Below are 12,742 nucleotides of genomic sequence, written 5' to 3' on the forward strand. Positions count from 1 at the left end.
CTGATTGTATGACTGAGTAGCATTGATATTCTAGACTCACTCACAGAATGTTTTTCACCTCTTGTTTTGGTTGCTGTAGGGCGAGGGCTAACTCAACTCGATTCTCCGCAGATTCTGAGTACGAGAGTGCCGAGGAGCTTGACTCAGCAACCTACAGCTCACCGCAGTCTGAGGAGGCTTCTCGGGTACCCAGCACCACCGTCACTCCTGAGGGTGGCAGCAGGGAGGAATATGAACCTGGGGAGTCAGGCTGTTCTTCCTTAGGTGACCTCCAGACAGACGCAAACCTCCCTTCCCTCAGTTCTGTGAATGCTCCGAGTGGTGATGAAACTCCTAACCCGGTAACTGTTGAGCTTGTGAATGGTGTTGAAACTGATGCAACCTCAGAAACTGCCCCTGTGATCAGTACTGAAATCTCCACTAATGCTGGGACTGATACTGTTAATAGTGCAGAGAGTGAACAGCCTGTGACTACCGTGTGTGAATCCATTTTGACTGTGACTCAGAACGAGGTTGTTGAAGAATCGATATTAGAAAACACAGTCTTGGTTGAACAGCAGGTGATATCAGCCACACACACTGCAACAAACAGCACTTCACCTGAGCCTGAGAAACCAGTGGATGTAAGTGATATCAACCTTGAATTAGGAACCTCAGGTGGTGACAGGGAACCAGGCACTTGTGACCCTCCCACATGCCTGTCAGGGGATGTGAGTGAAGCCAAAGAAACAAGTGATCAGGAAGCACCAGGTGAGGGTGGAAGTACACCTGAATCACAGGTTGATGGGAGGATAACAGAGGAACCCATTGTCTCAGAGGCTATCAGTGGGGCTGAACACACAGCCCATTCATCAGAGGTAAGCTCAGCCACACCTCAAGAAGCAGAACAGTCAGTAGTTAAGAGTGAAGAGCCTCAGGAAGCAAGAGACACACCTGCACCTCATGATCCTGATCAACACACAGCAGTAGAGAGCACCAGCCAAGCCTCATCCCCACCCCCAGAACACGTAGAAGAATTCTCACCACCCTTACCATCTCAGGAAACTGGAGAGACACCTGCCCCTGCCCCTGAGCAATACACAGCAGTAGAGAGCACCAGCCAAGCCTCATCCCCACCTCCAGAACAGGTAGAAGAATCCCCACCACCCTTACCACCTCAGGAAGCTAGAGAGACACCTGCCCCTGCCCCTGAGCAATACACAGCAGTAGAGAGCACCAGCCAAGCCTCATCCTCATCCCCAGAGCAGCCAGAGGAGTCGCCACCATTCTTACCTCCACCAGACCCAGACGATCTCCCCATTGCGCCTAAGAAGGGGTACAACCTTGACTTCTTGGATTGCCTAGATGACCCCAACTTTAACCCATTTGCCTCCAAGACTGCCATAAGGAACACCCCTCCCCCTAGCCCAGAGCCTGGCCATAAGCTTCCTCCCCTTAAGCCAGCAGTCAAAAAGAAGGGTAAAAAGACTCCTGAGACAACTGCAGATAAACAGAAAGAGCCAGAGAGTTCTAACTTACCAAAAGATTTGCAAGATCAGTCAAGCAGGGAAAGAGAAGGTGCATCTCCTCAACCTTCTCAGGACACAAGGAGGACTCCTGAACTCCAGCAGGAAGAAGCAGAGCTCAAGGCCAAGTCATCAGTGCTTGAGATCCCTGTTGATGATGGTGACACCCCTGCCAAGACTCCTGTTAAGCCAGTGAGGAAGCCAGCACAGAGGAGACCACTGAAGAAGACACCACCCAAGCCAAAGGTAACTGAGCAGAACAACAACAGAGTAGAGGAGAAGGAGGAAAAGGTAGTGAGTCAGGTGCAGGAAGAGGACGCCGACCTTCCCATCCCCCCCTCCAAAGGCTACAACTTAGACTTCCTTGATAGCCTTGATGATCCAAACTTCAACCCTTTCTCAAGCAAGACTGCCATAAGAAATTCTCCCCCAAGTTCAGGAGCTGCCTTCCCTGCCTCTCAGGACTCACAGGAGACACCAACGGAACAAGAGGCTAAGGTTGTTGTCGCACCCAAGAAACCTTCACCAAAGAAAGGCTTTAATGTTCCCAAGAAAAAGGAAGTTAAGAGGGAATCTCCTGAGGCAAGTGAAAGATCTCTAAGTCAAGAAAACAAGAAACAGGAATCAATAGAAGTTTCTGATACCAAGAAACCTGAAACTAGTCCTAGCAAAGAAGAACCAAAACAGGAGGAGGAGGAAGAGATACCTGTGCCTAAGAAGGGATACAATCTTGATTTTCTGGACGATCCCAACTTTGATCCATTCCAGTCTAAATCGCCCCTCGACAAGGCCAAATCTGGTGCCAAAACTGCTGCTGCTGAGGTTGCAGCTAATGCTGAGGGCTCTGTGATAACCAACACTAGTGCCAAGTGTGTAGAGAGTAAAGATAAGCCAGATCATACTAGTGCGGATGCTTCACTAGAAGAGGGACAGCCAGAACTTGTGAGTGAACCAACCTCTGAGTCAGAAAAAGAGGTTAGTGCAGACTCGGCAGTTCCAAGAGAAAGCCCAGAGGAAGAAAAAGCAACCCAAGTGTTTACTGATAACCCAACAGAGTGTGCAGAAGAAAGCCTAACCCAGGAGCTCACAGACAAGCCAAAGAATCAAAACAGTGAGCCTGACGAGAGCTATGCAACCAAAGACGACAATCATATTAATCAAACTGTAAATCAAAACCTCACATTGCAACCTCTGGGGCTAGACTTAGAAAACAACTGGAACACAGAGGACAAACCGGACGCAGAGAACACAGAACCTTATTCAGGTGTGTTCAGAACCCCTTCTGTGGGCACCATCGGCCAACTAGACAGCCTAGAGTTTGAAGAGCTGCTGGAACACGAGGCGAGCAGGATAGCAGAGGAGTTTATGAACTGTTCCAGAGACTCGGGACTTCCAGACTACGACGAAAGTCCAGAGAGTAACCACAACCACAACAACCACTCAACCATGGCTGACATGAACTGCACGAACATCCACCAGGTGGATGAAAATGTGAACCCCTTCCAGAGGAACTCCAAACTGTCCAACTCTCCACCTCTGGGCAAGCGAGGCGCAGTGTGTGGGGCCGAGAGCACAGACTCCTTTGGCCGTCCTTTTTCCTCCAGAAGAGCACTCAAGAGGGACATTGTGATGGGGGAAGAGAGGCTGGTGAGTGTTGGAGTTTTATTGCTCATTTTTAAACCTTTTTGCTGTGTTGATTTTGTTATTGTGGTATTACTGTGATCATGTTTATAGGTGGTTAGTATGGAGCATTTGATGTTATAATTGACCTTACACACATGAACACGCACATACACATGCACACACACACACACACACACACACACACACACACACATGCACACACACACACACACACACACACACACACACACACACACACACACACACACACACACACACACACACACACACACACACACACACACACACACACACACACACACACACACACACACACACACACACACACACACACACACACACACACACACACACACACAGTTCATAAACTCCTGAGCCCTGCTCAGGCTGGATTCTTTCAGTTGACTAGGAGTGGTTACTGTCCCCCCTTGAGCAAGGGGGATGGGGTGTGTGGTGTGTGAGGTCCTGGCAGTACCCAGAGATCGATGATAATGAGCATGCACTTGCTCGTGTCAGGAGGGTACCTGCTGGCGACTGTGAGTCCAACTCGTGATCAGGCCGTGGTGAATTACACACACACACACACATACACGTGTCAAGCAGTTATGCCTTCTCTATGGATTCACTGAGAAATGGAATGGTCTAACTCCAGAGGGGGTTCAAGGAAGGGGCATTCACAGGTTTAAGTGTAATTTGGATACATACACAAATACAACAGAACCACACACCTTCCTCTCATAATCGTCACCATAAATCACTCCACCATCACCACCAGGACACTTCGAGTTTGGAGGACGACTCGGGGATTGCCCTCGGCTCACGGTCTGATCTTGAGGAGGAGGTGAACCACAGCGAGGCGGGACCTGAGATAGCCACCGGCTTGACCTCCAGTGACCTGAAGTGTGCCTCTCAGTGTGAGTGTTGTTGCTGCATGACCTGCCTCGGGGTGTTGATTGAGTGATTGGTTTGGTTATAAGAATGATCTCTCTTATTTCTTGTTGTTTTAATGCTGTATTTTGTGTGAATGTGCATAAGAGTGCAAAGTTTATTTTGATCTGCCTTTCTTAAGTTGCTGATTGATTGAGTGGGTTATTTGTTAGAAGCTTCCATTTTTGTTTTTATTTACAATATTCTTGACCTTATTTTATTTTTGTATTTATATTGTAGTGAAGGAGGCAGGCCAATGGCAAAACATTATAATAATATAACCAGCCTGCAACATGCTGTCCCCTCATGAGCCGTGTAGAATCACAGAACTGCAAGTGCTGCCGTGTACAAAATAGAGAATGTGCCGGCAACAGGATCTTTCACATGCCCACTTGTCTTGTGGAGGTGTGACTTTCGGCAATGTAATAATCTAATAAAATCCAAAGCTACATCATATAACAAAGCCTTGTCTAAACAGGGCACTCTGTTGTGGAGCACTGCACTTCAACTGTTTCAGGACAAATACAGTCTAAAAACTACTGCTAAGCAATTGTCGGGCTGTTGCAAGACTTTCATATACTCGTCCAGACCAAAATGCTTGTTATGCAACAAGATATTTAAACTGATGAAAGAAACTTACTCATCAGTTAAGCAACTCTCCAGATTTGTTGTGCGAGATATTCGTCTGTTCTAAAACGAGACACAATTTTGAGTGTTTCCGTGTCTCCTACGTGGGAAACATGATACATAGCTGCAAGCAGCATCACTCATTTTAATCTAGTCAAGTCCCTACAGACTTCTGTTGTATAAGGATTGTTAAAAGTGAGGATGAATACATGCAACTATATGGGCAGTGGAAATAACTGAATCTTTGTCAGCAGCATCTAAAAAAGTGATGATGATGATGAATCCAGCTTCTTCATCTATCTAATTTCAATCCAGTCATGAGGTTATTTTTATATATTGCTGAGAAAATGAGAAACAAATAGATTAAATGTCTACACAAATGTCTTGGATTGCTGCTGAGTTTGCTTCATGAATACTAATAAAGGCAGATTAAGTGTGAATGTTCCTGATGGTGATAAGAAGTTGATCTTTTTTATGATTTTGTAGAAATTCCTTTTTTCTTTTGAGTTTGTGAATGTGGTTGTGAATTTTTGGTTTTCTTTTGTTCATTTATTTAGTTTGATTCTATAATTATAGTTTAGAGTCCCTCCGTTTGATTTTGATTTTGTGAGTGCATTTTCTTTAGCTTATCAGAATCCTAATCTTTTTGTTTTCATTGTCTTGTGATTATGATATTTTAGCTTTGTCTTTCCTATTGTATCCAGCTTCTTTATATTGATTTGGACAAGTGCCTGTTACCCTTATGATTTTTTAATGATTGCCTGTTACCTTCCTCTTCTCCTTCCTCTCCCGACCCATCCCTGCCCACCCCCCACCCACCCGCCTGCCTGCCTGCTGCCTTGTGCTTGCCGTGTGTCTGCTTTTTGCCACCCAACTCTTGCAGTGAACTCAGACGACCTTGAGGATGATGATGACGAGGAGGAGGAATTCTCAGACCGGATAACGGACGAAGAATTCCTTTCCTCCGAGACATGTACGTGAGTTTGATGCCCCACAGCTTATCGGCCCCTCGAGACAGGCTCTGATGGGCTGGTTTTTCCTCCCTTTCACCCCACCACACTTCACGTTTCACACCTTTTGTTTGATTTATCCCCTGCCTTTTACCTCTCACCCCTCATCCTTTTTCCCTCCATATTTCTCCAACCTCTTACTGATCTCCAACACACCTTTCACTCCATATACTTCCTATCCATTACCCCTCACACCTTTTTCCCTCATATATCTCCAAACTCTACTGATGGGCTGTTTTTCTCTCCCTTTCACCCCATCACACCTCATTTCACACCTTTCACCCCATATACCTCCTACCCCTTATCTTCACCCTCACTCACACCTTTTCTCCCCTTATACTTCTTACTTCTCACCCTTCACACATTTCCTTTCATGTTCCTCCTGCCATTTAATCCTCATCCTTCACCTACTCCTCTACTCTTTCTCTCACTCTCAGTTCATACTTCTCATTTTTCACTCCTTGATCTCAGTGCATCCCCCTCATTCCAAGACCTGCCTTTCCACATGCCCCTCACTCCACAACCTAGGCTTCCACATACCCTTCACCTCTTAACCTTTAAATATCCCTTCCACCCACTACTCTCCACCTCTGCCTTTACCTTTTTCCCTCCATCTGACCCTCCATCCATCACCTCTCCATATACGCCTCATCCTCATACCCTCATTCTCCATATATCTCTCATCCTCGCCCTTATGTCTCACTCTTCACTTTCCTCTCAGCCTTCATTCCTCACCCTCCACACATCCCTTCATCCCACACATAGCCTTCCATCCCTCACCTCTCCACGTGCACCTCATCCTCATACTCTCAGCCTCCATATACACCTCACTCTTCACGTTCCTCTCAGCCGTCACTCCTCACCCCCTGCATATCCTTTCACCCACACCCTCACTCTTAGCCTATGCCCACAGCCTCCACACTTCCATACCCTCCCCTTCACCCCTCCCCCTCACACCCCTCACCCTGGTCATGCATTTGCCTGCTGTGCTCTGAAGATTTTTGCATAATTTTTGTGATTTATGAACCATTTAGCATCATGGCCATTTTTTTTAGTATTCCTATGTTTGGTTATTGATTTTGTGAAATAGCTCCTCATAGAAGTTAAGTTTATAAATATATGGACATATTTACCACAGATCTGTCACTTGTGAGGTCCAAACTGTCAGGAAGGTTACTGGCTGGTGATCGTGAGTCTAATGCATGGTCAGACTGTGCTTAATTCTATGGCCCAAACTATTATTCAAACTGTTATTCTGTGTACAAATTCAAGATAAACTATAGTCAAATAGATTCAAGATAAACTATAGTCCACACTGATTCAAGATAAACTATAGTCCACACTGATTCAAGATAAACTATAGTCCACACTGATTCAAGATAAACTATAGTCCACACTGATTCAAGATAAACTATAGTCCACACTGATTCAAGATAAACTATAGTCCACACTGATTCAAGATAAACTATAGTCCACACTGATTCAAGATAAACTATAGTCCACACTGATATCGTGCCTCCAAGTACAAGTTCAAGTATTACATAATATGCTAAACAGGCATAATATGATGGTACTTGCACATATAAAACTTGAATTACATAACATTGCAAGATAGACTATGGTCCACACTGTCATGATGCCTCCCAGAGTAAAAGTTCAAGGTATTCATATGAGATTAAGTATAATCCATTCCAGCAACTGACAAGAACACTCCAACCCATAGCCATCAGCTGTGTTTATTTACCTGTAACTATTTTATCTTGACAATATAAAGTGGATGCATCATTAACTTATCAGTCATCAGTCACTAATCACATTTTGATGGTGAGAAGGATATGCAACTGTATTTGTCATCCCTATGGGTAGAAATATAAGAAGGTGTCATAATCATAAACTAAAGGAATGATGTGACAAAACTTTCACCGTATTGCAAGCATTGATTTTGACAGACTCGCTAGAATTAGTACACTGAACATAGCTCCTGCACCATTAAGGCAAACTGGGATATTAAATGAAAACTTTTGAACAATACTTAGTCTCACTAAATGAACACCACTTAGTATTACTGTCAATATCTATCACTCTTTTTATTTGCTAGTACTGTACAAGCCCTTTAAGTTGGGAAGGCTAACTTAAACACTGAATGAACACGACCAAATATGGCTGTCAATTTGTATCACCTTTCTTATATATATATATATATATATATATATATATATATATATATATATATATATATATATATATATATATATATATATATATATATATATATATATATATATATATATATATATATATATTTTTTTTTTTTTTTAATGCAGTAACACTTGAGTTGGGAAGGCAAACACAGACACTAAATGAAAAGCTCCAAATGTTTCTTAATATCATCTGTACCACCTTTTTCATGTGCTAGTTCAGTATAACCCATTCAAGGTGACAAAGCAAACATGAATGCTAAATGAACACCAAATATTTCTGTTACCTGGCATCACTTGTTTTGTTAGGTAGTACTTAAGAGTTTATAGTTAAACTCACTTGCATACAGCATAAACGGGTATCATCACACACAGGTAGATGGTTTGATAGATATTGGCCATAGCATTGCATAATACGCACAGAGAAAGATGGATTGACAGATACGTACATGACCACACCATTACATAATACACACAAATAGATGGATTGATAGATAGATATTGACCACAGCATTACATTATATAATAAACAGATATATGAAGGTACTCCGTCAATACAAAACTTAAATTACATAACATTGCACACACAGCCATGCAGAGACTAACACTTGGTGACCCCCGCTCCTGTCTCTCTTTCACCCACAGTCTTCAAGGAGGTGACAGACTTTGACATCAGAAGGACCCCCCTCATGTCACCTCTCCTGGGAAGGTAAGAAAGGCACACTCTTAATCCCTGTCCCTGCTATTTCCTCTTGGCTCCACACAGCATGACTATCAAAGTGCTTTATTACTCTTTGGTTGGTATTATAAGACACTTTCGCTTCTCACATTAACAATTTCTAAAGGTTAAAGAGGAGGTCAGTCGAGTTGTAATAAGTGTTTCCTTAGGTTCATGGTACAGAAGAACGGTCAAACTAACACCAGGGTCATAAAACTACTCCTGGAAATGCCCACAACTCCTACGAAAGCCTTGTCAAATATGTGTTCTTGGGCTGCGAAATGTCTTAAAATACAACCCTTTGTCTCCTCTTTTGTTTATCTTATCTGTTAATATTTTCTGTCCATGTAATTCCACCATGGATTCACACTTGTTTGATCTCCACAACAGGAATAGCAAAGTACGTTTTCTTGTTTTTTCATTTACTTTTCAACCCCTGTTAATAAATATTGTCCCTTCCCCTTTTCCATTCGGCTTCACACTTGCTTAATCTCCACTGCATGGCTACATCAAGATGCCTCATGTTATTTTCTATGTTTCTTCTGGTTATCTCCATTATTATTATTGTTATTATTATTATTATTGTGTGTGTTTCTCCATTTTACTCCATACAATTTGAAGTTATTCGTTTTCTTTACCATGTGTCTAGGTTGAAGGAGAAAAGTCTTGGGTGTGTCTCCTTTCTTTGCTCTATTTTTATCTGTTTCGAGCATTTATTTGGTTTGCCTTTTTTAAATTCGTCTAGAAAACTATGTGGAGTCGTTTCTTTTAAGTATTATGTGGAGGGAAAACGGTCTTAGGTGTATTTCTCTTCTCTGCTCCGTCTGTCTCCATTGTATCCTTATAATGGGTTTTCTTATCTTATTTTCGTTTATAGTATACAATTTGGGGTCGTTTTCTAAAGATTTCATGTGTCTACGGTGAAAAAAAAACTGGTCTTTTTCATGAGATTTTCCCCTTTGCACTTTTCATTCATCGCATATTTATCTTAGGTTCGTTATGTTTTCTCCTCTTATGTTTATACAATTTGGGGACGTTTTTTAAGGTGGCTACACGTGTCTGGGCGGAAAGAAAATGATATTGCGTGTGTCTTTCTCGTGTCAAGGCAACGGAGAGTGTAATATTGTTTCAGTCGTCAGAGAGTTGGTGAAGTGGCGTTTATTGTGTTTGCGGACGGGGGAACAGTGTTGGGGCTGTCACGGCGAGAGAGAGAGAGAGAGAGAGAGAGAGAGAGAGAGAGAGAGAGAGAGAGAGGAAGAGGGAGAGGAACAAGAAGATAAGAAGGAACGAAGAGTGGAAGGGAGAAGCAAGTGTGGAGAGAGAGAGAGAGAGAGAGAGAGAGAGAGAGAGAGAGAGAGAGAGAGAGAGAGAGAGAGAGAGAGAGAGAGAGAGAGAGAGAGAGAGAGAGAGAGAGAGAGATCCATTACTCATGCTCTCATCTCTAAATACACACACACACGCACGAAAGCAAGCCCCATCTCGTAAGCAGCCTCTTCATACTTATCATCTTCATACCTGGCGATCGAGGTGTGAGGTGCCATTCGTCATCTTAGTGAAGGCGTAACAAGACAGGTGTTGAGTGGAAGACAGGTGTTGAGTGGAGGGAGAGAGGGAGGGAGAGAGAGAAGGGAGGGAGGGAGACTGGTGACATGATTAGACACTTGACCCCTGGAAGATTCTCTCTCTCTCTCTCTCGCTCTTTCTCTCGCTCTCTCGACTGTCTTTTTTTTATTTCTTACCTACCTTGACCGCATAATCTCACACACACACACACACACACACACACACACACACACACACACACACACACACACACAGACCTTGAATAACCCACCCAGCAAGCCATCAACCTTCCCCTTCCCCCTTTTCATCCACCACCTGTGCCATCCCCTTCCATTCCCCTGCCTTCCCATGGGCATCTCTGTCTCCCCCTGCCTCGCCCCCTTCCCCTGACCTTCCCTGCGCGACCTCCTGCCCTTCGTAACCTCCGTGCGGCGCCCTATATGCAGAGGAAAGGAAGGCTGTGAGAGTATAAGGAGGAGAGGGATGGGGCGGGTTGGTCGGGCGTGACTTAGCGGTCAAGGTTTGCTTAACCCCTACCCGGGTCAACTGGAAGGAGGAAGAGAAGGAAGAGGAAGACTAGAAAGAGGAGGATGGGGAAGAGAAGTAATGAGAAGAGGAAGAGGGGAAGGAATTGCAGGAAGAAGAATAGGAGGAGGAACTAGGAAGATTAAAAGAGAAAGACGGGAAGGAGGAGAAGGATGGGAAAGGGAAGCAATGAGAAGAGAGGAAGAGAGCTGAGATGAGCAAGAAGAAGAATAGGAGGGATAGACCGTAATAAGAAGCAGCTGGTGAAGAAAAGGGAAAACAAAGGAGAATGGATAGGAGGAAGAGCAGATAGAATAAGATCGATAAGGAAGTTGGAGATAGGAATAAGAAGCTAATTGTGAAGGAGAAGGGAGAAAAGGAGAAGGAGAAGAAGGATAGGGAAAAGGAGAAACTGGAAGAGAGTAAGAAGAGAAAAAAAGGAAGAGTAAGAGAAAGTTGGAGATAGAAGAGAGACAGGAGGGAGAAGTGAATAGCGAAATAAAAAAGAGAACAGAGGGGAAGGAAAGAGAAAGAGAGAAACTAGAAAGTGGAGTAAAAAGTAGGGGGAAGAATAAGATAAGAACGTAGGGAGTCTGCAAGAGTCTGGTTGGCCTGCACAAGGCAGCTCCTGTAAACCTAACCCCACCTTACTTTGCTATCCATGAATTTACCCAACCTCTTCTTGAATGTATTTGTTGTATTGGCACTCATGCTGGCAAGCCTGTTCCACTCATTCATTCCTCTACTGGTAAACCAGTTCTTGCCTATGCCTTTGTTGAATCTAAATCTATCTAAATTAAAACAACTATTACGTGTCCTACCCGGCTTCACCATCGAAACCCTATTACTATCCCCCATATTGAAGCCTTTCATCCACTTATAAACTTCAATCAAATCTCCTCTCAACACTTGCCTCTCCAGGGAATGCAGATTTAGATGCTTCAGTCAATCCTCATGTGGCAAGTTTCTCACCCCTTGAATAATTTTTGTCATCCTCCTCTGTTCAGATGCTAACATTTTGATATCCAATCTATAGTAAGGTGACCAGAGCTGAACCGCATCATCGAAGTGAGGTCTGACTAGAGTATTCTAGGTCTAAGTGATGCCAAGTAAAGCTTGTGAATGACTTCAGCGTTTCTATAGCTCACGCTCCTCAAAAGGAAACACAGTACCCTGTTTGCACGATTCCTTGCCTGAATGCATTGAGCCCTAGGACAGAGGTCAGAGTTCATTAATAATAGGATTAAAAAAAGAGAAAGGGAAAATGAGGAAAGGAAGAACAATTTGAGGACGAGGAGATAATAATAGTAAGGTTTGGAGGAAACATAAGAAACAAACTCACCCCATCTCTCTCTCTCTCTCTCTCTCTCTCTCTCTCTCTCTCTCTCTCTCTCTCTCTCTCTCTCTCACTTGTAACAAAGGAGGAACAAGGAATGGGATGGTATGAAAAATCGTGCTGGGGATGGGATGGAAGGAGGGATGCTGGGCCGAGGTCACACACACACACACACACACACAGAGGGACTCGCCTACGCATTTAGTAGCGGTGGGAAAGCTGTACTGTTTGGAAGTGAGCCGAGTGAGCGCGCGGAGGCCGAAACCGCTTGTGTTAGTGTTGTGTTTCCCTGTTGTGTTGTGTTGCGTTGTGATGCTGCCGTACGCGTGTTTGTTTTGTTATTGTGCTAATGTTGCGAGAGCGAGATGATTACGTACGATAAGTTTCCCTCACTAAACTTCCCATCTATTCGTTTCTTTTTAATTGAGTAAATTCGTTAAAGTTAAGCTAAATGAATCAACAATCTATGCTATAATAAGCTAAAACCTATCTTCTATAATACATCTTACCTCCTATAACAACCTGTTTACAACACATCATATCTTTATAACACAACCTATCCGCCACAACACAACCTATCTGCCACAACACAACCTATCTGCCACAACACAACCTATCTGCCACAACACAACCTATCCGCCACAACACAACCTCTCCTCTACAACACAGGCATTAACTCACTAAGCTCC

The 12,742-nt window shown here is 43.7% G+C and overlaps 1 protein-coding gene across 18 annotated transcripts in view; it reads left to right on the top strand.

Moving 5' to 3' along the window:
- LOC126997928 (transforming acidic coiled-coil-containing protein 3-like) overlaps positions 1 to 12,742 on the top strand; it is a gene marked incomplete at its 3' end in the record, with an annotated part of 146,070 nt that overhangs the window by 88,096 nt on the left and 45,232 nt on the right. For 15 of the 18 annotated variants that reach the window (XM_050859159.1, XM_050859169.1, XM_050859170.1 and 12 more), the window contains 4 exon segments: positions 112 to 3,152; positions 3,925 to 4,063; positions 5,587 to 5,676; positions 8,557 to 8,620. In XM_050859159.1, coding sequence (XP_050715116.1) covers positions 112 to 3,152; positions 3,925 to 4,063; positions 5,587 to 5,676; positions 8,557 to 8,620 — 3,334 coding nt within the window. 18 annotated transcript variants of the gene reach the window in all.

This window comes from Eriocheir sinensis, chromosome 13 (genome assembly GCF_024679095.1).
Source record: "Eriocheir sinensis breed Jianghai 21 chromosome 13, ASM2467909v1, whole genome shotgun sequence".
NCBI lineage: Eukaryota > Metazoa > Arthropoda > Malacostraca > Decapoda > Varunidae > Eriocheir > Eriocheir sinensis.